The sequence below is a fragment of the Harpegnathos saltator genome, unplaced genomic scaffold, assembly GCF_003227715.2.
Source record: "Harpegnathos saltator strain DR-91 unplaced genomic scaffold, Hsal_v8.6 scaffold534, whole genome shotgun sequence".
Classification (NCBI taxonomy): Eukaryota; Metazoa; Arthropoda; class Insecta; order Hymenoptera; family Formicidae; genus Harpegnathos; species Harpegnathos saltator.
This window is the reverse complement of record NW_020230354.1, coordinates 1,102,226-1,126,926: the sequence shown is the minus strand read 5'-3', so window position 1 is coordinate 1,126,926 and position 24,701 is coordinate 1,102,226. Positions and strand designations below refer to the sequence as shown.

At 46.3% G+C, this 24,701-nt stretch overlaps 5 protein-coding genes and 2 long non-coding RNA genes across 12 annotated transcripts; 3 read left to right on the top strand and 4 right to left on the bottom strand.

The window, feature by feature from the left end:
* Nucleotides 1-131: 131 nt before the first annotated feature.
* unc-119 (unc-119 lipid binding chaperone) lies at nucleotides 132-2,332 on the top strand. Of its 2 annotated transcripts, none has more exons than XM_019840938.2 (4): nucleotides 132-548; nucleotides 711-824; nucleotides 1,173-1,472; nucleotides 1,584-2,332. In XM_019840938.2, the coding sequence occupies exons 1-4, from the start codon at nucleotides 515-517 to the stop codon at nucleotides 1,709-1,711; spliced, it is 576 nt and encodes a 191-aa protein (XP_019696497.1). In that variant the 5' UTR covers nucleotides 132-514; the 3' UTR covers nucleotides 1,712-2,332. The 2 variants fall into 2 exon arrangements, with proteins under 2 accessions (XP_019696497.1, XP_011137736.1); XM_011139434.3 differs by having other exon boundaries at nucleotides 132-576.
* Nucleotides 2,333-2,356: 24 nt separating this feature from the next.
* LOC105182192 (protein ABHD11) lies at nucleotides 2,357-4,157 on the bottom strand. The gene is made up of 5 exons (XM_011139435.3): nucleotides 3,842-4,157; nucleotides 3,675-3,783; nucleotides 3,428-3,581; nucleotides 2,878-3,243; nucleotides 2,357-2,798 (listed from the first exon to the last, which is right to left on the bottom strand). The coding sequence occupies exons 1-5, from the start codon at nucleotides 3,867-3,869 to the stop codon at nucleotides 2,478-2,480; spliced, it is 978 nt and encodes a 325-aa protein (XP_011137737.1). The 5' UTR covers nucleotides 3,870-4,157; the 3' UTR covers nucleotides 2,357-2,477.
* Nucleotides 4,158-4,406: 249 nt separating this feature from the next.
* LOC105182193 (transmembrane emp24 domain-containing protein 2) lies at nucleotides 4,407-5,737 on the top strand. Its single transcript, XM_011139437.3, has 3 exons — nucleotides 4,407-4,641; nucleotides 4,961-5,307; nucleotides 5,393-5,737. The coding sequence occupies exons 1-3, from the start codon at nucleotides 4,515-4,517 to the stop codon at nucleotides 5,540-5,542; spliced, it is 624 nt and encodes a 207-aa protein (XP_011137739.1). The 5' UTR covers nucleotides 4,407-4,514; the 3' UTR covers nucleotides 5,543-5,737.
* Nucleotides 5,566-13,830, bottom strand: LOC105182187 (uncharacterized). Of its 3 annotated transcripts, none has more exons than XR_849685.3 (7): nucleotides 12,844-13,830; nucleotides 12,113-12,321; nucleotides 11,189-11,382; nucleotides 9,620-9,949; nucleotides 8,417-8,568; nucleotides 7,165-7,379; nucleotides 5,566-7,056 (listed from the first exon to the last, which is right to left on the bottom strand). It is a non-coding gene; the product is annotated as an uncharacterized LOC105182187 (long non-coding RNA). The 3 variants fall into 3 exon arrangements; XR_003113602.1 differs by having other exon boundaries at nucleotides 11,234-11,382; XR_003113601.1 differs by lacking the exon at nucleotides 11,189-11,382.
* LOC105182188 (protein Wnt-5b) lies at nucleotides 8,488-22,156 on the top strand. The gene is made up of 8 exons (XM_011139431.3): nucleotides 8,488-9,658; nucleotides 16,413-16,520; nucleotides 19,647-19,912; nucleotides 20,120-20,300; nucleotides 20,801-20,912; nucleotides 21,070-21,172; nucleotides 21,511-21,678; nucleotides 21,963-22,156. The coding sequence occupies exons 2-8, from the start codon at nucleotides 16,417-16,419 to the stop codon at nucleotides 22,148-22,150; spliced, it is 1,122 nt and encodes a 373-aa protein (XP_011137733.2). The 5' UTR covers nucleotides 8,488-9,658; nucleotides 16,413-16,416; the 3' UTR covers nucleotides 22,151-22,156.
* Nucleotides 13,888-16,398, bottom strand: LOC109503751 (uncharacterized). Its single transcript, XR_002162714.2, has 4 exons — nucleotides 15,972-16,398; nucleotides 15,336-15,520; nucleotides 14,954-15,193; nucleotides 13,888-14,850 (listed from the first exon to the last, which is right to left on the bottom strand). It is a non-coding gene; the product is annotated as an uncharacterized LOC109503751 (long non-coding RNA).
* mRpL18 (mitochondrial ribosomal protein L18) lies at nucleotides 21,859-24,644 on the bottom strand. 3 transcript variants are annotated; one of them, XR_003113600.1, is made up of 5 exons: nucleotides 24,315-24,644; nucleotides 24,054-24,167; nucleotides 23,743-23,973; nucleotides 22,743-22,985; nucleotides 21,859-22,519 (listed from the first exon to the last, which is right to left on the bottom strand). XR_003113600.1 is itself a non-coding variant. In XM_011139433.3 (4 exons), coding segments are annotated over exons 1-4 (540 nt in total). In that variant the 5' UTR covers nucleotides 24,509-24,643; the 3' UTR covers nucleotides 21,859-22,139. The 3 variants fall into 3 exon arrangements, 2 of the variants coding, with proteins under 2 accessions (XP_011137735.1, XP_025158945.1); XM_011139433.3 differs by lacking the exon at nucleotides 22,743-22,985 and having other exon boundaries at nucleotides 21,859-22,140; nucleotides 24,315-24,643; XM_025303160.1 differs by lacking the exons at nucleotides 21,859-22,519; nucleotides 22,743-22,985 and having other exon boundaries at nucleotides 23,742-23,973.
* Between the last annotated feature and the right edge of the window lie 57 nt (nucleotides 24,645-24,701).

Genomic DNA, 24,701 nt, shown 5'->3' with positions numbered 1-24,701 from the left:
ATTTACGGAGAAATAGAGGGTGAGCTTTGGTGGAGAATTTTCTAGTTTCAGTGTCAGACATGCAACGCCCCCTGGTAAATGCATGGAACATGAACTTTCACATTTTTTTTCGGTTCAAATGGTGCCTCTGTGAACTTCTTCGTCACAGGATGTTTACAGCTGGAAACGCTCGCAGATGTGAGACGCGTATGACGTATTCGACGGCTTGCTGATGATTGTTGCGAGGATTCTAAAATGACAAGTTACATGGTGATCACGACGACGTGCGAGCTGACGATTCGGTAAACGTGCGAGCGAAATTTCGGACACGACGACGCCGATCGGCACTACTATCGTCATCATGCACGGCGACCTCATTCTGGCCGCTGTTTAACCGAACAACGCAATTGTCTCCGTTTTCTATGTCGCCTTGGCCCTTTGAATAAATTATGAGTGTGGACAGCGAGAATAAGTCGAATGAAGCGGCGATGGCGCCGTATGCTTCGTCGACAGAGCCGGAAAACGGCGCCGACGGATGTGTCGGAGGTGTACCTGTGACTCCAGAAATGGTGCTCCGATTACCTACTATTACAGATAGTATGACCGACTTGTTTCCGTCTTTAATTAAGTACCGTTGTTACACACCCTCAGCTTTTCGATATCTTTCCCTGTATATAATGGATTAGATCCCATGTATGATCAAGTGGTAAACCAATAACGGCTATTTTCAGAGTATCTCTGCTCGCCTGAGGCCAATATCTACGATATAGATTTCACCAGGTTCCAGATTAGGGATATTGAGACTGGTGCTGTATTATTTGAGATTACAAAGCCTCCTGCTAGTGGTAGGTACTAACAAGTTGGATATTGTGTCTTCATAGTTTATTTTTGACAGTCGTCAAATCGTAATTTTGTATCAGAAATTTTAATCGCGCATGTTCTGAGTGAAATTATGGTGACATAAATTTCTAAAATCTATCTTTGGTAAAACAAAATACAGTTAGCTAGTTTTTAAATTAAAATCGAATAATTGGCACATAAAATTTTGAATATGAAGTAAGTTATAAGTCAGTTTCTGTGTAAAATAATTTCATAATAAACAGCATATATATTTACAAACACACATGATTGTTACAAAACAAATGAAATTGAAATGATATCAATATTTCAATTGTACTTGTTACATCTGTTAGAATGTGATACCCATCAAGATCCAGAGCCAGAATGCGAAGAACTTGGATCTGAGGATGCAAATACAGGTCGCTTTGTGCGCTATCAGTTCACGCCGCAATTTCTCAAACTGAAAACTGTCGGAGCGACAGTCGAGTTTCTCGTAGGGCCTAAACCGGTCAATAACTTCCGGATGATAGAACGACACTTTTTCCGAGACAGGCTGCTGAAAACCTTTGACTTTCAATTCGGATTTTGCATACCAAACAGCAAGAACACATGCGAGCACATTTACGAATTTCCAACATTGCCTGCCGATCTGGGTGAGTCACTTTGGAAGTCTCGTGATGAATCATTGTAGGAACGTATAATTTAAGAAACGAGTAATAGTGATCCTGACAAGGCATACGACATGTATCTTTGTATCTTTACAGTTTCCGAAATGATCGCGAATCCGTTCGAAACGCGCTCCGACTCGTTTTATTTCGTCGACAATCAGCTTGTGATGCACAATAAGGCCGACTACGCATACAATGGTGGACACACGCACGATGTATTGTAGTGTGCGGCTTGTTGATTAGTACTATTGCAAATTATATAAATATTGAATTTTTTATAGTATCGCAGTTACACATGTTACAGCGTTACGATGACGTATGAGCTGCACGCGTTTGATATATTTCGTCTTTCGGCACGAGAACGAGCTTAAAGATTCTTGCGAATTGGCATCGAATCACCGAACACACGCGAGTATTGTTGCAACGGAAACGCTTTCTACAAGCTCTCTCCTGTTTCGTCGAGAAGTTTGATCGTTGAATAGTTCCTATTTTTTTCTTTATAACGCACTATTTATTTGTAAGTTATTGAGACAAAAATCGTCGTACTTAACTTTATAAGAGACTTTATTAGCGTTCATTCTTGTGTGATAAGCTCGTCCACGACAAGCATTGCCGTTCGAGTATGTGCAGCGCACCGACACATGGCCTTTAAATAGAACTACATTGTGGTTCGGCACAAGATCTGTTCTCTCTAATCTTTACAGTACAGCCTACACAGATTTTCTATGGCAATATGGAGAACAAACTGCTAAGAGAGAACGAGAAATTGACAAGACCTGTGTTCTTCGAGATTCGCAGTGGCGCTTTTCGCACCGCGACAAACCGCGATTTCTTTTTACCGGATACACGACTACGACGCGTTGTTTGGGTACTTTTCACCTTGTTCTGTAATTATTGTGAAGTTCTCACCCGAAATACATGTATATATATATTTACAAAGGATATTTTACGATTGTTCTTCACGAGTATGCGTGTATATGTTCACAAGCATCACGAAGGCAAGGGACGGTTTACAAAATTCGTTAGAACTGCGACGAATTCACTAGGATTGTCCGCGTGAACCCAGTGATTCGCTCCGTTTATATAATGGAACTCTGCGCGTTGAAACAGCATCTTAATCGCGTCGTGATCCTTCAGTTGGATGTAGTCACTGTTGCCACCGCCAATGAATAACGTCGGGCCCCGGTAGACTTTTGTACCAACATTGGGAAACACGGCTATTTGTGTCGAGAATGCCTGCTCCAGCACTGGCAGATTAACTCGCCACTTGTACTTTCCTGAATCTACCTCCACCAAGTTCGACGCTAAGAACTACACCAGACAATGTAATGCAAATATAGTCTTCTTATGATAATCTGAGCTCAAGAAGAATCTGGGAACGCCACATTACCTGGCGTAATGCGAGAGGTTTGATGAATTTAGCGAATTGCTTGTTCACCATCTGGCGTGCCTTGGATAGATTAGGACTTCCGTCCACGTTTACGGAACGCATTGCTTCAAAGATTGTTGTCATCTGCAAAAGATTAGGGCTTGCGCTTATGGGAGACATGTCGACAACCACAAGTTTCTCAACATTGTGCGGATAGTGCAAAGCGGTGTACATCATGGCTGAGCCACCCATACTATGACCGACTAAAAGAGCCTTCTCAAAGCCTAAATCATGCATAAGATGAACAATATCCTCCGCCATGTCCTTGTAAGACATGTCAGATGTATGTGGAGAATCTCCATGATTCCTGGCATCCACTGCTATGACCTGCATATTGATTTTTACTTTAAGCTTTATGAATTATTTGAACAACAATGGTTAATTGTATTACATAATTTCTCTTAATGATAATCTAGAAATAAAACCTTGTTTTCTCAAAGGAAATGAAAAGTGAATATTACCTTTTTCTTAGTACAATTTCAATTATATTTGTAAGTTATCAAGAAACTACCTTACGCTTGGTTTTTTCATGAATCACTTTTGACAGGGAGTTCCAATTGCTTTTTGAACCAAACAGGCCATGCATTATCATAATAGGAGGCTGCGCATTCTGTTCATTTTCCTTTAGCGACTCATACGAAGCATAGGCCAGTTTGACTGGTATTCTTAAAAATAAAAAACAGAGAAAGACAGGTTAAACAAACAAGTTAAGGATGAAAGTCTGAGCGAATACGACTTATAATTGAATGAATGCGTACCGTAACGGGTTACAGTGTAAACATTGGCGATAGGAAGAATGTAAGTTATTGGCTGAATAAGACAAACCGATGAGATTTCTCGTCCGTAGGAACGCCGATGCATTTCGACCTATCATCATTAACCTAATTGTAAATCACTTGTATAACTTTGATGGACTTTTATATACCTGCCGCAGAGACCTCTAACGTGCACATGATCGCAATTTGCAAATTAAACTCTGTCGGCTAAATTAAACTTTGTTTCTTTTTCTTCTCGTGTGTAGTGTGCGAATACAATTTAAAATACATTTTCCCCTTGTCCCTTCGTGTTTCGCCGGTTTATCAACGTCGGATAAAGTGCCAGCTTCAATTTGTCGACTGCACAGTTTATGCAATCGACTATTGCGAAATTCTCTAGTAATATTTTTGATATTCAATATTCATATTTGTGTCATATAAATCATACTTTTAATTTAACTAATTACATAATCAATCTGACATAATTATAATGATTCTTCAAGGAGGTTAGAACAGATTCTTTCTTTTTTTTTTTCAAGCGCATCAAGTTCATTGTTTATACCAGATTTTCAAATAAATTTCGGTAACGCAAATTTATTTAATAAAGATAATCGTCGTGGTGCTTGGAATATTATTACAGGCGACAACAATAAATTAATACTTTTCGAAAACGAGCGTTTTAAACAGATTCGCCCGCAACGTTTATTTTTGACAGCGTCACCGTCACCACGCAATTGCATACGTGGCGCTGTAGTAGCAATATGCCGCTGTGAAGTGGCAAGTGGTCGAGAACGAATAAGCATATGTCATTTTTATGATTGTACAGTGAATTCGGTGGTAAAAATGAGGTGGCTCGTGTTGTGCATATTATTTATCTCTTCCATTGTTGCAACGCATTGTTATTTCATCACTGTGGACGCACATGCCGAGGAATGTTTCTTCGACAAAGTCGAATTCGGCACCAAGATGGGTTAGTTCGACTACGTCTGAATTCCGTCTTTTCACTTTTCCTCATGATGATACAAAAACGAATAATTTTGATGAAAACGACAGTGCAAAGCGTAATTCATGATAATTTCCTACGTCGTCTTCTTATATTGTCGACAATCGACAATCGTCATTTTACAGTCTTATTTATTTTTATTGTATTATTTGTTTTATATACTTCACAATACAATTGTCAAAATTTATTTTTACTTGTACGCAATATTCACCATATTTCTTCTTTCTCTCTCGTGTTATTCATATGTTTCTTATTCTGTTATTTATCATTTTGTGTTTATTTACAGGACTCACATTTGAGATAGCAGAAGGTGGATTCCTGGATATAGATGTAAAGATAGTTGGTCCTGATGGTAAAAAGATTTATGAAGGTGAACAAGAGAGCAGCGGGAAATATACATTTGCTGCACATACTCCTGGTGTTTATACATATTGCTTCAGTAATCAGAAGAGTTCAATGACACCCAAAGTAGTGATGTTCAATATGGACATTGGTGAGAATCGAAAACCAAATGAAGACACTGCTGGTATTGAAGGTCAAGATGCAGATGGTAGTCATGGAAAATTAGATGATATGATCAAAGACTTGAGTACCAGTTTATGGGGTGTAAAGAATGAACAAGAATATATGCAGGTATTTGCAGTGGCTTGAGCCTATTTCTGTCAGTTAATAATTTCCAATAGAAGCAGCAAGAATTCACAAATTTTTGCAATTTCAGGTCCGCGATCGAAATCACAGAGCGATAAATGAAAATACAAATTTCCGAGTTGTAGTATGGGCATTTTTTGAAGCCATGGTGTTGGTCTTGGTGACATTAGGGCAGATCTTCTACTTGAAGCGATTCTTCGAAGTACGAAGAATCGTGTAATCTAGAAATAACACATAACTGAATCAATTTTATATGTAATTAAATTATGTCTAATTACACTTTACATCATCTTTGCGGTAACACACATTCTTCATCTTTTCCAAGTTAAATCGAAATTCTATGTCATTAGTATTAAGTGAAGGTGTTTCCTACAGATCCGTAAGATTTCTAATAAATGAAGAATTTGTAACAGTACAAGATATTTAATTGAAAATATCCGCTGGATTGTAAATGGTTTACCTTAATTATGTATATTAATGATACAGATCGAAGAGAACGTATATCTGTAATAAAAAAATGTACATACTACTTTCACTGTATTCGCTAGCGTTGCATTTAGACGACGGTCAAGTTTCATTTTGTGTTTATTTTCACGTCTATAAAGCGCGATGATGCGATAATAACAGCGTTGCTAAATATTGATAATCTTACGGAATGAGAGTTCCATGTCACGTGTCTCCGTATACCTGATTGATAATACCTTGATTGATGAAGAGCAGAACTAGCACACGATAATAGGCAAAAAGAGCAATCGAGAAAGACTTCCTCACGGAGAGAAAAATGCATAAGAAACACGCGATAACGATCGGACTGCGGCGGCTGGCATTTTTTTTTCGAAGGCGACGTATCGAGCCATGATAAAAGCCTTCGATTAATGTTACCCCGTTAAGCGCTGGTCGAGAAAAGGGAACAGAATCTACTGCAATTAAGGTGATCGATCGCGCGTGTCGCTTTGATTGGGGGACGGTAAAAGGGACAGATTAATCGACGGCGATTACCGTATCACTGCGCACGGATAAACGTACTTAATGCGTATCTCGACAAATTTATATCGCGACTGCGGGCTACGGCGACATGCGTTAGCGACGTTTTTCTGTAAAAAAGTAGACGCAACTTGACGGAGCGCTAAGATGTCGACAAGTACGTCGCGCGAGAAACGAGTGTTACAAAAGCGGCGCGCGCACCGTTCCCTATAATGTAATTTAATGAATTTTCGATTATTACATTGTAACCTCGAGAGTGTGACGTCGATTCGTGAGAGCCGGTGGGAGAAAATTGCGAGATTCGCGGCGGATAACGGATGCGGCGGATCGGCGGGGATCTCGAAGGAGCCGCCGCTAATTAAGGAGAACGATTGCGCGTAACGGTATAATTAGAGGGAAGAAGAAATCAAAGCGCCGGGGTGCACCGCTGGATAAACCGTATCTCTTCATCGCGAGTCGACTCTAACGAGCGGGGGATTATAAATGGTGGATGTTTATCGTCGCGCGTAAAACGCCGATTACAGACAAAGGCCCCGTGCTCACAGCGCGCGCATTTACCGCGCTAAACGCGCCCCGTTCTCCAGCTCCTTATCGCGCATTAACATCGAACGGGTGCGATCCTCGGCGATCTGGATGACAGGACGAGGCAGCTGCATTTGGTGCTAAACGCTTCTGCAGTGGCAACGAGATTCGTCTCGGACCAGCACCGGAATTGTTTCCTCATGTTGCATCGTCCAGCGTTGAACGCATCTTCGGGATTTTCGAGAAATTAACAGGTGATTTAGAAATTATATCAGAAAGTTTCTCCGACAATGAGATCTTTTTACCAACGTTTTATATTGATTAAAATTAACTTACAATCGATCCCCTCGAAGGACATCAAGGACTATCCGAGGTATCGTTTCTCAAGATTGGCGTCCGGTTGCACGAAGGCGCGGCGGGCTCGAAGGATACGCAGGATTAATTGGCGGGTCCGATCGCGCGCTCTGCTTCGCCCCCTTCGTCCCCACCTCCGCCTCCTCCTCTCCATCTCACGGCGATCCCTTCGAAGGGGTTGCACGCCACGTCGGGTCCTGCGAGAGCGGAGAGAAGAAAAAAAAGAAGCGCGCAGAGGAGGAACGAAAGAAAGGAGCTGCTAATTGACACGGGCGATTGCACGTAACGGTATAATTAGAGAGAAAGAATACGAAGCCCGGGCCGGTGCACCGATGAAACCAATGAACCAGCCACCGCACGACAAGGAGGGAGGGAAGGTGCGAGAGAAGGAGAGAGAGAAAGAGAGAGAAAGAGAGCGCGAGTAGAGTAACGAAGGGAGACGAGAACGGAAAGGCAGAAAAGCAGCAGGGGAGAGAAGCAGCCGGCGGCTTTCGTGCGACCATCGAGGGGTTCCCTCTCCAGAGAAAGAACCGCGGGCCTACGATGAGAAAGAGAAAGAGAGCGAGAGGCAGAGAGAAAGAGGAGAGAGCAAGGCGCTGGCTGGAATGAGAGAAAAAGAGTGAGAGTGAGTGAGAGAGATAGGAAACAAGAGAAGGGGTACGCGGAGGAAGCAGTAGCGAGAGAGAGAGAGAGAGAGAGAGAGAGAGAGAGAGAGAGAGAGAGAGAGAGAGAGAGAGAGAGAGAGAGAAACATGATGAGGGGTGGAGGAGAGGGAGGGAGAACGAGAAGAGAGGGACCATGGGCTCGTGGACCCTGCCGCGACCATTCTGTACCAACACGCCGCGCCGGTCGGTTTCGCAGCGTTCCTCGTGCCCCCTTCGATATTACCACGAGGAGTTCTCCAGCGAGCGAGGTCGCCTCCCGACAGGGATAGGAGAGAATCTATCCTTGAGAACGAGGAGACGTCGCCAGGACCTTATCCGCGACCTCCTCCGTCCTCAACGTCCTTCTCGCCGCGGGATGCGAGTCGCGGACCGCGACGACAGGACGCCGCAGGACGGGACTCGGGAAGTGCTCCGGTGAAAGGTGCCGCGAGAGTTCCTTTTTTTTTCGAAGGGGCCCGACCTCGCGCCGGGACCAGAGCGGCTTCTTCTTCTTCTACTACTACTACTACCACTACTACTACTACTACTACTACTACTACTACTACTACTACTACTACTAATACTACTACCACTTCATCATCGTCCGGATACGCGAATCCACTTCGCGAAGAATCTCTCACGATCACTCTGTGATCCTCCGCGGTCCTCGGCCGCGGATCTTGCGATCTTTGACACTTTAAAGGAGCGTCGCTGATGGGCTCCTGAGAGATTTCACGACCACCTGAAAAAAAGATGACGAGTTAATCTCGATTCCCTGAGATTCGCGGATCGAGAGTTTCGAGTCAAGAGACAGTTCGTCTGCGCGAATAGTTGTTGCAAACAAAAACGAATCTGCGAGTTCAACAATTACGAGCGATCCACAGGGGAGTGGATCGAAGAGTCGCAGTCACGGGCAACTTGCTGCACTCGACAACGGGTTGGTCGAGATACCAACGAATGATGCACCTAGGTATCTCGCTCGTGGCTCGTCTCGAAACATCGTAGGTCGACGACAGGTTTCCAAATAGGACGAAGGACGCATCTGCGAGCGCACCCGCGATGAACAGTGAGACAACAGGTTGAACATCTTCGATACACACCGAGCAGCAATTAACGCGAAGCGCTGACGATCGGGCGCGCATCCTCACGGTCGGTCGGACAGACAGACAGGCGGCTGGGACGAAGATCCCTTCGGAACGAGGATTTAATGGCGGTGTTTTGCAGTTAGCCGCCAATCAGTGCAGCTCGTTTGCAGTGGGGCTCGCAGCAGCGGCCGCCGAGTTCGGCGGAAATTATTCCGTCAAGATCGCAATCGCGCGCTCGCGCGAGAGCAGCCCGGCCCGGCGATCAGGTTTCGCCGCGAGAAGAAATCTCACTCTTCCAGGCGCGCGTTCTCCGTCGCGCTGCGCTGCGCTGCGCTGCGCCGCGCTGCGCCGCGTCGCGCTGGAGAAAGATCGCCGAGCACTCACCACGATCCTCGGCTCGATTCTCGCGAGAGTCGGGACCGGGAGAACTAATTATGCGAACTGGTGGGCACTGTGGGCCGCAAAATGAGACGTGAAACGGCGCCGCGTCGCGTCGCGGGCGGAACAAGAGGAACGCCCTCGCCCACGGGAAGAAGAGGACTCGCGGAAATCTTCTCGGAGAAGAGGAATCGATCCCCATTGTGATCGGCATTAGCGCGAGAGCTAGAGCGGAACGAAGCGAGACACCAGCAGCAGTAGCAGCAGCAGCAGCAGCGGGGTCATCCCGCCGTCGCCGAGTCGAGCAGAGTCAAGCAAAGCCGCAATTACCTCTCTTTGGTTTCTAACGACCACGGCTCATCCCGTTCGGTGAGTAATTATTCAATTAAATGGCGATTTGCCGAGGGTCACTGCGGCGTTCGATGTAATTGACAATTCGTCCTGGCGGAGCGGCCAACCGCTTCCCTCTCGTTAGACTCTGCGCTCGTAGGTCCCGAAAAATTCACTCCTGCCTCTCGCGATGGCTTTCCTCTTGCTTTCTCCCTTTTCTCCCAATTTGAAGATCCTCCACGAAATGCTTCTTGCAACAATTGGTTGTCGATTGCGTCCTGCATTTCGATAACAACAGCGGGAGCTACTTGGAATCTGCGTACGGGGAAGCTGAAACAAACAGGAGAGTTAAATCGCCAAGGATTGACAGAGTCACGATTATTATGATAAAGGTAGCAATAATTACAAGCGTTTGAAACAAGCGGAGATCGGTTCACGCGGGGTACAGCCTACCTACGGCGGATAGTATCGTGTCGCGTGCATAATAAACGAGCGCAGGAATAAGCAGGATGAATGCAAACCTCTGACATGAGCTCCGTTAATTATGCGAGTTAGCGGACAGTCGAGTAACTCTTATGTCACATTTTATCGCGGGTTTCGCGCGATACGCGCTAATTCGATTCTCCTCGTGGCGCAGGTCGCAGTAAGAACCCTCGTCAAAGAAACGGAGGACGAGTTCGCGAGGAGGAGGCGCGCGCGCGCGCGCGAGGAATCACGCGTATAGAGAGGCTGACTGCTGTCAGCCGTCGTAACAGGATCTCGTTAGCGGCCCAGTCGATATGGTATACACGATGATGGTGTACGGTGGCGGTCGCGGCCTGATAAAAGCGACGACCGTACAGATAAGCTTTCATCGGCGTGATCGTTCGACTGTGCCGCGCGCGATCGACGCGAGGGATCGATCGATCGGTCGATCGATCGGTCAGTTGATCGATCTCGCTTGTCCAGAGACGCGCTTTATTCTTCCGCTGTATTCATTATATTCGCAATGCTGCAACCCCAACGTTGCGCAAAGCAGAACTTTAAGTTCTGAAATCTTTAAGCTGTGCAAAGTAAGTAGAAAACAATACTAGAACTACCGAAGGAATTATAAAGTGACTTCTTCGTAATTTCGTAGAAAAATTGTTCAAACTTTTGTAAGGGTGCGTTTTAATTTTCAACTGACTTAAATTACTTTGTTTCATTGAGTTGAATTTTAATTTTTCATTTTGACGTTGAATAAAACTAAACATAAAATAAATAAACATGTTTTCCCTCTTGCGTTGCATTTTTTTTTTCCAAATTTCTCTCATTTTCATTTTGACAGCTTTGATGGAAGTGGGTCGCCAGTCGTCGGTAGTTCTAGTGTTAATAAGTTTAAATTGGAAAGTCATATGGAAGACATAAATTGCAGATATTATAATCTATATATCCGTTGAGTCGAGACGAGATAATTAGCGTGAGAATTTGTGCTTTCACCGGAGAAAAAGAATCCATCCGTGAATACTACTGTCGCGTCCACGAACGTCCTCAGAATCGAGCCTAACCGAGGATTTCCGCCTGATAATCGCTGAACCGGCAATGATTTACCGATGTCTCGGCAGATTAATAGGCAGCCCCCTTTTAACGGCTCACCGCGACTCGCCCGGAGTTCATCTCGCAAATGACCATTCCGTTATGCCTGGACTTTGCTCCACTTTGCGACCGTCACGAACAATAGCCGCGCTCCGGGAGCGTCATTGATCACCTCCGCACGAATGATTTCTCGCGATATGTAATTCTTCCTGTAAGAAATAATCGACAGAAGGTGAACGTACATCCTCAGACGCGATCAGCGTAAAGAGTCGATCGACGTCGAAGGAATGTTCGTGACGTTAACTGATCCAGTCGCCGCGAGTTTATCGTTATCGGGCTCACGCGTCACATTCTTACCGGGATATTTTCAGAACAGTGTATGCCTTTCTGCCGCTTTACTCGTCATCGTAAAATCGTCGGAAAAAATAGCGGCGATTTAATCGCAACCGTCGAATTGATCGCGAAGCTAACGCGTTCGCGCGCGGGCGCGAGACGCAGAAATAGGAGAAACTTAATCTCACCGTGCCGAGATTGTTGTGCTTTATGAAGGTGGCCGTTATCGAGTGAATAATATCGCGTCGAAACGTGCGCGCCGCCATTCCCTCGTCGATGTCTTTTAAACGAGGTGAAAAGCGTGTTTTAAAACTGTCGCGTTTTACGATCGCGCGCCATTAGCCACGCCGCGCGGAAATATTCACCGAGTGAAATATTTTACGCGGTGCATCACCGGCGAGATTACTTTTGCACGGGCCCGGACGGGGCCGTATACACGACGAACGTTGAACTGGCCCCGAAGGTGTAATCACCGGAATCATTCCTAGATCGCTTAGGGATGCGAGAGAGAAAGAGAGAAAGAGAGACGCGCGGCAGATAATGACGGCTCGCAATCTGGACTTCGTAATGCGGCATGATCGACAATGAGGCCGGGTACTCTATTACCTTAGATCAGACCAGTTGCGATTATCTTGGACAATTACCCCTCGGCTTCAGGGAGAGAAAAGTACTCGACGTCGACGTTGACAATTTGCGATCCTACGCGGGGACAATCTTAATTTTCTCCGCGTTGTTTCTGAGAGAATAATCATTGTCTCTAACGTGATGTAGCCGGCGGGTTTTGCTTTGTCCTTTATGCGTGAAGTCGATTCAAGCTGGAATTTAAAAAAATTTCTATAATGTCTACAATCGTATCATGATTTACGACAAGATATGAAAACTAAAATTCTTTTCAAAGTTTTTCATTAAGAGCAAAGACATCCTTTTTCGAGATAAAAATTTTATCAATGTTATCTACTTTTCGAGTATGTTATAGTTTGTTACACAGCACTGCTAGGAAATTCTGGTAGTAAATAAAACAGTAAAAACAATTTCTGATTTCAGTAAAGTTTTTTCGCGTCGAGTAATTGTGGATTTTTTAATGGATTCACAAGTGAAAGCACCATGTCATCGTTAAGTTCACGTGAGCTTGAGAATTTCCGAGGTGTGCGTCGTGATTGCAGTTACATTTATAATAACAATCCTCTGGAAAGAATGTACGATGCCGTTTCTGATACTTCCCAATTAAAAGCCCGTTCTCCCGGGATAAATTAGTACGGCTGAATGTTAATAAGGTACCTTCACGAAAGCGTCATAAAAGTTATGAGTTACGGCTCGACGGAGTACCGGATACCTACGCATGTACAGTGAGTGTAATCAACGATTACAATGTCCAACGAACACCTTTTGTTGTTCCTCTTGCGTACTCGTAAAAAGAGGCTATCCCTCTTGATGTACGTAATTACTCTTGCGGCGTGACTGCGATTTTTTCGAGGACTCTCATTCATCTTGGTCGACTCCGTTCATTTGACCGAGCATGTTTTATTGGATATCACGTTGCACTTTCTCGCTGAAAATATCGAAAATTACCCATTAGTAACCAGAAAGTGCTCTGCGAGCGAAACATGATATAATTAGAATTTCGTCTTGTTCCATTCCTCTCTCCTGTTTTTCGTTGCAAAAAGTAGTCCTGTATCTTGCGACAGAAAGCGAGATAGTAACGTATCGCGGATTAAGCAGGCTGTATCCCATTTCCATGGAAAAGCAAACTCTGTCTCATTTAAAACTCCCTATCGCTGATCTTCGTGCCGTTAAGGAGCAGAACGGCATTTTTATCGAATAGTTCGTTTTCCTGGAGTCAACTGGTTCTGCTGCTTGGTTCTATGATTGTTCTAGTAAGTCGTATTCCCGTGCAGGCCGTATTGACAATCGTCGACCGGTCTCACTGTACACGCTCCCCGCGCTTCTCTTCGTCCAAGTTCAGATCTCCCATCTTTTCTGCCTTCCTCCTGCCTTCTTCTTCTTCTTCTCCCTCTCCCTCTTTCTCTCTCTCTCTCTCTCATCTCGCTCCTTCGTCCCTTTCTCGCCGTTCGCACAGGGCTCCTTTTGCATCCCACCTTCTTCTCTCTGTCTCTCTTCCCGTTCCCGTCGCCCTTCCGGCCTCGTAGACAGCCTCTCGTTTTCTTCTGCGTACGTGCACCTCGAGTGTGTGCGCACCGTCCTTAGCTTCCAGCTTCGTTAAGAGGGCTCGAGTCGTCGTCTTGGCACTCTTCGTGAAAATCTAGAGCCGATTCCCCGGGGGGACCGTTCGATGCGACTCTCTTTCCCCCCCCTCTCTCTCTCTCTCTCCCTCCCTCTCCCTCTCTCTCTCTCTCTCTCTCTCTCTCTCTCTCTCTCTCTCTCTCTTTCTCGAACACTCCTCTTTCTCTCGCGCGCGCGGTCTCTTATCTAGTGAATACAATTAACGACCCGGCTGTGTATCGACGATCCTAATCCGCGCTCATGTCCCTAAGAATCTTAAATGCCTATGCAAATTTCGCCGTTTCTCCCGTTCCCTTTTTTCTGCCGTACTCCAGCCCGTGATCCAGCCGCGTTCAGTGGTAGTCCGCTCGTTTTTCTCCATCCCTCCGTGAAGAATTCGCCGGGCTGATATATCGCCGGTGCGCGGCTAGCCGACGAGGTAAATCATCGCTTCGAACGTTTTAATCTTCAGCGCGTTATGATCATTTTACGATTCGGCAGGTAGCGCGCTACCGGCTTCTGTCGCGGGGATTATGCAAGCGCTGTTGGCCGCGAGAGAAGTGCATCGTTATGCACGTGCATCTAATATCAAATGTCTCTCTATCTCTCGTTCCCTCTCGTTCTCTCCTCCTCTGCCGCCCCAGCCTCTCTGTCTTTCTTTCGCTCCGGGACCCATTATTATAACTAGACGCGTGCGCGCGGCCGCGCGTATGATGCAGCCGCGCGGAATTGGCAATCGGCTCGTACCCGTAACAGACGCGGTGGCGCTTATTGCGCTCTATATCGTCCGGTCATGTCTTGTTCAGCTCCGCGAGCCAGCGAGCGATACTTTATCGCTGATAATTCGAACCAGGCCCGCGCGGGACGTGTACGCCCGAAGAGCGCGCCGTTTACATTCCCGGCGTGATCACAAATGCATTTTATACGCCGGCTAATATCGCCGGCCGATCGCGTGGGCTAGATAGACGACGACGGTACTATATAAGCGCACGCATGTGTATACACGTGTACGTGTGTATACCAGTTCCGCGGCAGGGACGTAGCCGTCGTGTATTGTAGTGCTACTTAGCGTTCCACGAATATACCCAGGAGCCGGCGTTTCTACCCTTTCCGGGGAGAGAGTTCTGTGGAAAAAAAGATCGAGCATAGAAAGCACGCCAGAGAGACGAATTCTCGTGTGTTTCTTTCTTTTTTCTTCCAATTAGGCTTTCGTTAGGGAATCCCTACCTTCATTACTTGACCGCAACGACGATATTGTTCTTTCACCGAACCGTCATTTTGAAGAGCTCGACGGTTTTGCTCTCTTTCGTAGTCGGCAGTCGTGATCGCGACGCACATTGCTTTGTGTTGACGAGACTGGTAGAGGGAAGCTTCAACGAGGAGAGATTCGCGTGAGGATTCGCGCGCTTCAGCTACATCACTGCTCCGTGGGTAGCAAGCGAGCAGCTTCTCCGCGACCTGGCCTCGCTACGGAAAGACACCCGAGTCCAAGACGATTATGGTACATCGGTTCGACATTACACCTTGCGGGCGCCTGACGCGAGCGCGAGCGCGAGCGCTCTTCGCTCTCGCGTTGCACAAACTGTTGATACAAGCGCGGTCCACTTACAATTCATCCAGAGTCCGTCGCTTAGCCCGTTGTCGTTTGCATCACGCTTGAACACCTGAACGCGGCCTATCTGGTGCCGGAGAAGAAATCGCGACGAGCGTCGCGCGTTAAAAAGTGCGAGCTGCCTTCGGTATCTCTCGCGTACATCGTCGAGCTCGGCCGGCACGAATTGCTCGCTCGCAGACCTGCATCAAGCCAATTACGAAATGAAATTGCGAAATGCGCTGTCAATGAGTGGACAATAAGTTGATTCAGCTCTTGGCCCGCTAAGATTTATCTCTCGGAAAACTGACTCTTCAAGTTTCTCGGAGTGAAACCTCACTCGAAAAGTAGGCTGACCACTAAGTTACTCGAATTTGAGACTCGTAGGATGAGTCCCTCATTCCGAGTCGTCGAAGTAAATATTTTCTCTCGAAATTGAAAAGTGGATCTGATGTCCTCCATCGTCGCAGGAGCACACATCTCAAACGCTCGCTCGCTGGAATCAGAATCCACTGTAAGCTCGGGTGAAACTTTCGATACATTCTTGTGATTTCGCGGACGGCGATATTTTCACTGTCGCCTCGAGTGACGATGACGCCACTATCCACTTATTGTGAGTGAGATTCCATTCGAAGAAAACCAAAGAGGATATACCTGCTTCTTCGAATTCCTAACATCGACAAGCGTGATCATTCGAAAGCCGAGTTCGCTGGTCTCAGGTGCGAGGTTTCCACGCGACAAGCTCCGCTCTCCGGCGTCCGGAATCCACGAATACGGATCGCAGCGTTCGAATTCTGCGAGCGGAAGATCGCTCGCGGCGGACGCAGCCGAGCGCGGCGTTACGTTCGAGATTAAAAGCCTCGGTTTCCTCGGCCGCGCGGATCGCGGTCGTGATGCATCGATCTGACCTTGATTTCACCGTTTCGATCGCTGTTGCTTTTCGGCCGCCGATCGCATACCCAATTTGCCGGCCGCGACGCGGCGGCTTCTCCTAATGAAGCGATTAATAGGCGCGCTCGCCGCGACGAGGCGTACACGCAGATTCTCTGTACGAATGCTTGTAACGAAATCGCCGTTTCTTCTGATTGCTTGCAGAAAAATGAGAAAGATGAGGACAACGTGCGGCAACAGTTCACCTGTGGCCCTGCGATCGCTGTTGGTCGTCGCCGTGGCCGCCGCCTCAACGGTACCGGGGACCTGGATGTGAGTATCTTTCGCGTTGCATGCAGCGCATTTTTCCTCTTTTTTTCCAAGCGACCGATCGCGCGTTAAAGGTGTTAACCGGTTCCACGCGCCTATTTATAGTTAGACGGGACGTTGCTATTTTTTTCATTAGGCCTCGCGACTCTTAAAATAAGTCGGTGTCGAAGGACAAGAGGTGCCCTACATATCGCCGGCCGATCGAAGGGTGAAGTAACACGGCCGATGGGGTGTCGCCGTCACTGTGGAAACCCGATTATCCGAACTCTCGCGCTCTCGGCGAACCTTCGATTATTACGAACGCCGGTGATATCGGATAACCGGGATTTTCTATTGACTGTGTGAATGAACAATGCTGTACCGCACTCCTAGCAGCGGCTTGGGACTCTTTCACGCCGAGTCCGCGATTGCACCTCCTGATCGTGGAGCGCCGCTTCCCGCACGGATCTCGTTCGGTCAATCGATCGATGATATTAGCGCGTCGCGAGGAGACGACTCGCGACTTCTCACACGACTCTTCAACTTACGAGCCTTTATGTCCGCACAGAGAATCAGAGGTGGCACCGCGCGCACATCGTGGGAACCCGACGAGACGAGAGGAATCCTCCGTGCCCCCGAAAATCTGCCCGCGTGCAACCTCGTCCCCGTCTCGTTACCCTCGCCTCGAAACGGGAGTGTGTCTAATCTCTGAATTGCCATTCTCGCCCCTCAGTGTTCTATCCCGCGTGAGCATGACCAATCATCGAATGGTCCGGGCCGCTCGCGCCCGCGCTCCTTTGTGCGTCGCGGCGGAGATCGTCCCGTACTTTCTTCGCGTCGGATTCACCTCCTGTGTGTCCCGCAAGGAAATCCCTCGCTGTGCTCTTTCACCGTGAAGCCTCAGCCGTGAAGTCGCCCCGACTTTCGGCTACGTTCTCGCTCATCCTCGAGTCGAAGCAACGCCCGTGCGAGGCAGCGAGTCCGAATCCGCCGTTTCCGTTCGTTCCGCTCGATCTGCTCTCGCGTAGTCCGCCATTCCCGCGTCGCTTAATTCAACCGTCGCCAGTTGATTTAACACGCGCTGTCTCTCGCTCGGCTCTCCCTATCACCTGCAATCGTTCGCTCGCTTAATTAACACTGTCACATAACTTAATTATACTCGACTCGTTCGCCTTTTGTGTACACGCGTGTGAAACGCGACCTCGGCTCAGCCGCCTTCGGCTGATCGCCTCGGGACACCCCGTATATAAACGCGCGCCGACGCTGCGGATGTAGCTGCAATCTCTTAGGAGACACGGGGCATTACTTTTCGGACCCGCGGCCCACGACGCGACGACGGTGCGCCCCGCTCGCGGACGCTCTGCGTGGGCCGTGCCCCCTCGAAATATTATCGCTCTCTCCCCTCCCCCGCCCCATTCGCGATTGTCCGCGCCATTGTTTTAGGGGAGTGTAAAGCCGATGATATATCGCCGGCGGAGCGTGTTCCGGAATATTAATGTCGTCTATTACACACTCCCTAGACGTTCGCGCGGGCTTTTACGACTGTTCGCTCGATCGCGGCAACGCTCGGGCACGCTCGCGGTATCGCGACAAGATCGAGACATCGGGGAGAGGACTTCGTCCTGCCGGCCGGGAAAAACATCCCAAGCGGCCGGCGAGCGCGCTTCTTTTTTCTCGCCTCGAGTCGGCGGCCGCGATCGGAGTGTGCGAAACTGTGGGATGGCTGATCGCCTGCGCCTAATGGAGAAGCGACGGACCTCGGCTCTGCGATAACTTGCCGGTCGTCGACGCACCGGAAAACGCGTCGAACTGCCGCGTTTATCTTGGGCGACGGTCATTTCCAGTTACCGTGAGATTCGAACGCGCGCTTTATCTGCCAGAATGTTACGACATCCCAAAGGTGATTCATAGATTCGGAGGTTTCCCGTTGTCGTTCCTCAGCTAACGTGATGCACGCTGCTATGATATAGCCGAGACAAGCGCGTCGCATGACCGACAACCCCGCTGAGTATTCACCTGAGTCATGCTCGAGCAGGTCGTCCAGGTTGCACCGAGTCGCCATACAGGTTGTCGCGACTTCATCCTGCCTGGATCGCGGCCAGTGGACGCGTTCGGCTCGCTCGGGATGTAATTAACAAGTTTATCTCTGCAAGCTGCTTTAAATCTAAACTTCTCAGGCACGAAGCTTACTCAATATATGAAAGACTGTGTGACGCGTCTATTTGTCGCGTCACACTATTTATCAAACGTATTCTGTTCTGTTTGTACGTACATTCTATTCTTCTTCAAACGTGAGTGGAAGGCAGCGTGGTAACGAGCTCTTTCATCGGAACTGATGCGATCGGAGGCCGCATGAGTTACAATTGCCTGGCGGAGCGAATCGCTGGCGATTTTTCGGGGCGATTCCGCTCGGAGCTCGCGGGGATAAGCGCGGGGACGCGATTCGCGACACGGAGAACGAGCGGCGCGAGCGCGGACGCTATAGGAACGAAACCCTTGCTCGGCGTCGGCCGCCCGTTTCGAATTTCAGATTGTCCCCCCTCCCCTCCCCCCTCTCTCTCTCTCTCTCTGTTTCTCTCGGTCGCCCTTTCCTCCCCCGGCCCCCAGCTTCTGTCTTTGACGGTGCCGTTCCATCATCTCGCTCGGTTGACTCACAAATGTGCCATTAAGGATCCGGCGCGGAGAAAATCCGAGGGCCGCTCCTCGCCCACAGACGCGCGGGCCGTCCTGCGCCGCCCTGCGCCGAATTTATATAATCGGCGTAACAAATCTCCAGGAGTTAGGGTCGGCGCGGTCTCACTTTCGATGATCCTGCCGGGATGATGCACGCCTTCGGGATGACCCACACGGCTGGCTGCGTGGGTTCGTTCTCGTACCTGAGGAAAAGCGGCGAACAATAAAGGACTATAACAGATAACCGAGGAAATCGGCGCGGTTCTCGGCGTGGTAAGGAAGGTGGAAACCGCCGTAATCAAGTCTAGAATATATCGACGAAGTGACAAGTCGCGTCGAGATCGCTTTTCCGTAACGAATTGCTTTTTGCTCTCCGAACCAGCGAAATCTTCGCCAGCGAGGAGATCCGTATTATCAGAGACGATGTTGCAGTCAAGATTTCTCAAGAATATTTCTCGGTTACCTTATGCGCGACAGAAACCTCGGTCTACAACACTTCCCGCAACTGGAAGCGGCGCAGACGATGGAAACGTACGACGCGGGTGCCTCTACGATCTGCGGCGGTCTCAAGGGCTTATCTCAGGGCCAAGGAAAGCTCTGCCAGCTATCGGTAGATCACATGTCCAGCGTGGCCAAGGGCGCGAGGTTCGGCGTCCTGGAGTGTCAGCATCAGTTCAGCGACAGGCGATGGAACTGCTCCACCGTGCAAGACGAGTCCGTGTTTGGTCCTATGCTCCGAATAGGTATACGATTCGATTTTCAACGACAAGAATGTAGTAATCAATACAAGGGTTCGTCTAACGAAGATATTTGTCTTCAAATTAATAAAGAGACTTATCAGAACAAGACCTTTGTTCTTGTACTTATTTTTCTTATACTTTGTTTTCCTGTTTTCTGCCTCATCGGATACCGTCTAGAGAGTTAGAGGCACTGCGTGATGTGTGTTGCAGCGAGCAGAGAAACCGCGTTTGTTCACGCGATCACCGCCGCCGGAGTGGTCTATTCCATCAGTCGTTCCTGCCGGGACGGTCAGCTGTCGTCCTGCGGCTGTTCCAGGAGTAGCAGGCCCCGGGACTTGAATCGAGATTGGATCTGGGGTGGATGCGGGGACAATCTGGAATACGGCTATAAGTAAGCAGTCTACAGAGTCATTATGATCAAAGTGATTAAACCGACGATAGCAGTTGGACATTCGAGAGTGAAGAGACGCACACTCACTTTCGCAAATGTTACGCAGAAATGAGAAATTGTGAATAAAACATCTCCAGGTCTAATTACGTCGGGTATTTTTGTTTCTCGTTCCGCTGAGGCTTCAAATGGCCAAGTCGTGTTCATGTAAGCGGCTGTGCAGACGCGTGGTTGTATCCGCGATAGATTTCGACTACCGCAGCAACAAAACGTGTTCAGGATTAGACTGTACCCCGGTCGAAATTGAATCTCTCGCGGTCAATGCGGTTTCGCACATTTCACTGTGTGTATCATCTAGATGGAGACTTGGGAGACTTTTGCTTCTGCACAAATCAATGCTACTCTATTCATGGAACATCGGATGGATCAGTTATGTCGGTGCGGTTTAATCAAATAGATATTGAAATTGACGAGTGTGCGAAATATGTACTTGTATGTTTTAGGTTCACGCAGGCGTTCGTGGACGTGCGGGAGCGCGAACGTAGCTTCAAGAGGGGCAGCCGGGAGCAGGGTAGGAGCCTGATGAATCTACACAACAACGAGGCCGGTCGCAGGGTAAAGTTCGTTCTTTTTTTAGCGCTCGCAGAAGAAATGTCCCTTAAATGTCGCGCGTCGCGGACACGTGTATCGATTTCTCGCGATTTAATACGAATTCGCTGAAAGCCGTCGCGCCGTCACGAAACTAATGTGTGACGCCCACCTGTCCTTGCAGGCCGTCATCAAAAGGTCCAAGGTGACATGCAAATGTCACGGCGTTTCCGGAAGCTGCAGCCTCATCACCTGCTGGCAACAGCTCGCTTCGTTTCGCGAAATCGGTAGGTCTCGTTAATGTCATAAATTTTCCCACCTTCGATAACGCGAGAATCTAAAAGAAATGTCAAACCGTCTCTCACAAGTTCCAATGATCTAACAAACACGATGACGTATTAATGACATATTAATGACATCAGACGATGTATTAATCGCGTCATCATATTTGCTGGGAAGATATTAACCGAAATTTGTATTCTTCGTTTGGAGAAGATAACGTCGTTTGAGATGTCTTTTGAATATCTTTATGTGTCTTACATACTTAGACGTCTTTCAGACGTTTCTTAGACATTTATGTTCTGTAATGTTGGTACAAGCGACAAAACATCCTCGATATTTGTAGGTGACTTTCTATTGGACAAGTACGACGGTGCGACAGAGGTCAGGGTCAATCGGCGGGGCCGTTTGTCGGTGCGCGATCCGAGATTTTCTGTGCCCACTGCCAACGATCTCGTCTATCTGGACGACTCGCCGAACTACTGCCTTCTGAACGATACTCTGGGGTCACTAGGTAGCTCTATCGGAGAAAGGCATTATAAAGATGTTATATTTTTTTGCGGTCTCTTTCTCTTCGCTTATCCGGATAACAAAGGGATAATCGGATAAGTGAAAGGAGGATTATTTGTAAGAATTGTGTGAAGGATTTAGGACTGAACCTCGATAGTTTCACAAATCCCACCTCACTCCATTGTTATCGTTAGAACTTTGAAAATCTTTATTTCGAGCTCGATACGTTCTAGTCTGTTTCTCGTCGCATCGTTTGTGTTGATGTAAAATCGCTTTCTTCCTTAACAGGTACACAGGGCAGAATATGCAACAGGACGTCGTCTGGTATGGACGGTTGCAATCTACTCTGCTGCGGCAGAGGGTACAATACGCAGAAGTCGACCGTCAAAGAGAGATGCGAGTGCAAGTTCCACTGGTGTTGCTACGTTGAGTGCAAAACCTGCGTGAGGAATGTCGATATCCACTCCTGCAAGTAGAGTGCATAGCGCTGCTATTTATTTTTTATAAATTATCTTCCGTCGGGGCTTATCCTCGCATTACAGACAGTGTTATATACGTATAATTAAACGGCACGACGTATCGACGGTGATAGTGGCATTATCATCTCACACAGCAGATGAGTTCTGTTGTGACATACCACGATATGTCGTGTACTAATAATTATCCATCCTCAACGAAATCTGCACATTAAGTTCTATTACTTCAGAATGTACTACGTGTGGACTATGCAATATTAAGTCGTCTGTATCCTGTTAAACGTCACTTTGTTGCTTATCGTCAATTTTGTACATCAAGATTCGTAAATTAGAGTCGATTTTAATGAGACAGCGTGCATTATTTGCGGCCTACAAAGAAAGAAAAGAAAGAAGAAAACTTAAGCAAATAAAAACATTCCAATGGTGTATTCTTGTAAAAATTAAGCGCCTCGTGTGTTTCACGGTCGTTAAATTAACACGATTTCCCATGGAACTTTTTAAGACAAATTAAGGTTATACCCTGTTTCCTGTGAAGATATCGCATTAAATTAACGATCGTTCCGCAACAAACTAAAGGATTTTTGGTACGTACGATTTAACACAATGAAACAAATAACTTCTGGGTCATTTTAAGAGAGTATCCTGCGAATAAGATCTTTTTAATATGGATGAATATTTATTAGCAACTCGATTATGCTGTGTAATACACAGATAAGTGGTTTCAAGTTTTTTGTAATAGTAATGCTCTTCACGACGTAGCCATATATGTAAATTATTTCAAGTGTTCATTGCATTTCTATTTATTTGCACCAAGCGAACAATTTAGTTTAGTGACCTGAAAAATAGCACATAGATGCGAGTGACATTGTGAATTGGACTGATACTTAAGAATACTGTAACTCAAGTATCAATTGTATCTTAACATAGGATATATCATTATCTCACCAATATTGGTATTAAAAGCAAAAGAGGTTTTAGATGATTCATGATCCGAAATTATTTTTTTATTTTACATATACAGGCTGAGACAGGAGTACCTCTAACAATTGCAAAGGCTTGTAAGAATATATTTATATATTGTATTAATACTTCTTTACATTCAATTCCTTGTAGCAGATTCATCAATTTTTGAGATTATTTCTGTATTAACCTGTATATGTACATATATATACATATATATATATATATATACATAATTTAAATTTTCTATCATATAGTAATTATGATAAATTACTATACAACATTCCACTTGTATCACAGATTATATCTGACGGAATGTACTCTTGCCTTGGACAATGAGATAACCTGTAAGTCAGCTAACATTGTACTTTTAGTAACTAGATTCTAGATGTTTATTTATTAGTGATACAATTATTTATTTTTACTCCTAGATACTGTAATGTACAAAACTTGGCATTTCACAGTAAATAAATACTGGAATAATAAAATATCATACACTGATCATCAAGTTTGATTTCATTTCTCTTCTAAACTATGAATGCTATCAGTTGTACGTTGCATATATTGTATGTGCCATACAAACTTCCTTATTGTTCTTATTTACAGTATTATACACAGAAGGCTATACAAACTATTCAAAAATCTCCCAAGGCTTCTCTGGACGGGTTTTGCTCCAGAAATAAGGATATTTATATCTTCTTGGTTCATTCAAAATAATTCCACTGTTTTCCATTTCCTTAACTAATAAGTCAAATTTCTCTCCAGTTAATGAATAATCAACTTTTATTTCACAAATACCAGATTCCAAACAGCGTTGAGCTAATACACGTCCTACGTTAATATAAGCTGCAGCATCAATATACCTAAAATATTCATAATGCATATAATACACACAAATTATGTGAAAATAATAATATATCTAAGTCCAAACAAGTTTCTGTACCGATATAACTGTTTCTTTAATGCCCATTCTGCACTAGAAACTGTAATAACCGGTCCATTCTCAAAATGACGTACTTCTGCAACAATGTGGCGAGGCTTCCTGACCACGAATAGCCTATAAATTGAATATAAATACTGAATATAAATTGAATATAAATTGAATGGTAAAATAATAGTCAAGATTACTTAGCAAACGATCACATATATTATTCATTATATTTGTTGTTTTTACGGCTGTAATATAAAAGTACGACTAGCATACTTATGCCAGAATGTGCGACCGGGTTTATCGAGTCCATATCCTACGGGTTTCCTTGCTATTCTCAGTCGCTCCAAATTTCGCGGATTTCGATTAACGATCTCCGTGCAGTTTTCAAGTAACTCTGCGTTACTGTAAAACTCCCTATGCATACAGAACGCACGAGTCATGTGCGTGCGTGCATTTATCGCGAGCATTATTCTACAAATTATTAAAATCTCACACCGTATCGTAACACAATAATACTCGTTAACAGTAACGAACAATACTTATGTTGGAATACGACCACTACTATCGCCACGGAAGCATCGCCATGATGTGTAAAACAACGTATCGCGCCTAAAAATGGCACACGTTCAAATGATGAAACAACTCCTTTTTTGTTTTAAT

Bases quoted from the DNA above. Each gene is read 5' to 3' on its own strand.
- unc-119 (XM_011139434.3), top strand. From the start codon at position 429: ATGAGTGTGGACAGCGAGAATAAGTCGAATGAAGCGGCGATGGCGCCG. The intron at 577-710 runs GTATGACCGACT...GGCTATTTTCAG, and splicing joins ATTACCTACTATTACAGATA to AGTATCTCTGCTCGCCTGAG. The intron at 825-1,172 runs GTAGGTACTAAC...TACATCTGTTAG, and splicing joins TACAAAGCCTCCTGCTAGTG to AATGTGATACCCATCAAGAT.
- LOC105182192 (XM_011139435.3), bottom strand. From the start codon at position 3,869: ATGTGCACGTTAGAGGTCTCTGCGGCAG. The intron at 3,582-3,674 runs GTACGCATTCAT...TTTATTTTTAAG, and splicing joins TTACACTGTAACCCGTTACG to AATACCAGTCAAACTGGCCT. The intron at 2,799-2,877 runs GTAATGTGGCGT...TGTCTGGTGTAG, and splicing joins AACCTCTCGCATTACGCCAG to TTCTTAGCGTCGAACTTGGT.
- LOC105182193 (XM_011139437.3), top strand. From the start codon at position 4,515: ATGAGGTGGCTCGTGTTGTGCATATTATTTATCTCTTCCATTGTTGCA. The intron at 4,642-4,960 runs GTTAGTTCGACT...GTTTATTTACAG, and splicing joins CGAATTCGGCACCAAGATGG to GACTCACATTTGAGATAGCA. The intron at 5,308-5,392 runs GTATTTGCAGTG...TTGCAATTTCAG, and splicing joins ATGAACAAGAATATATGCAG to GTCCGCGATCGAAATCACAG.
- LOC105182188 (XM_011139431.3), top strand. From the start codon at position 16,417: ATGAGAAAGATGAGGACAACGTGCGGCAACAGTTCACCTGTGGCCCTG. The intron at 20,913-21,069 runs GTAAAGTTCGTT...CTGTCCTTGCAG, and splicing joins ACAACGAGGCCGGTCGCAGG to GCCGTCATCAAAAGGTCCAA. The intron at 21,679-21,962 runs GTAGCTCTATCG...CTTCCTTAACAG, and splicing joins CGATACTCTGGGGTCACTAG to GTACACAGGGCAGAATATGC.
- mRpL18 (XM_025303160.1), bottom strand. From the start codon at position 24,508: ATGCTCGCGATAAATGCACGCACGCACATGACTCGTGCGTTCTGTATG. The intron at 24,168-24,314 runs GTATGCTAGTCG...TTCAATTTATAG, and splicing joins GGTCGCACATTCTGGCATAA to GCTATTCGTGGTCAGGAAGC. The intron at 23,974-24,053 runs GTACAGAAACTT...TGAATATTTTAG, and splicing joins TTAAAGAAACAGTTATATCG to GTATATTGATGCTGCAGCTT.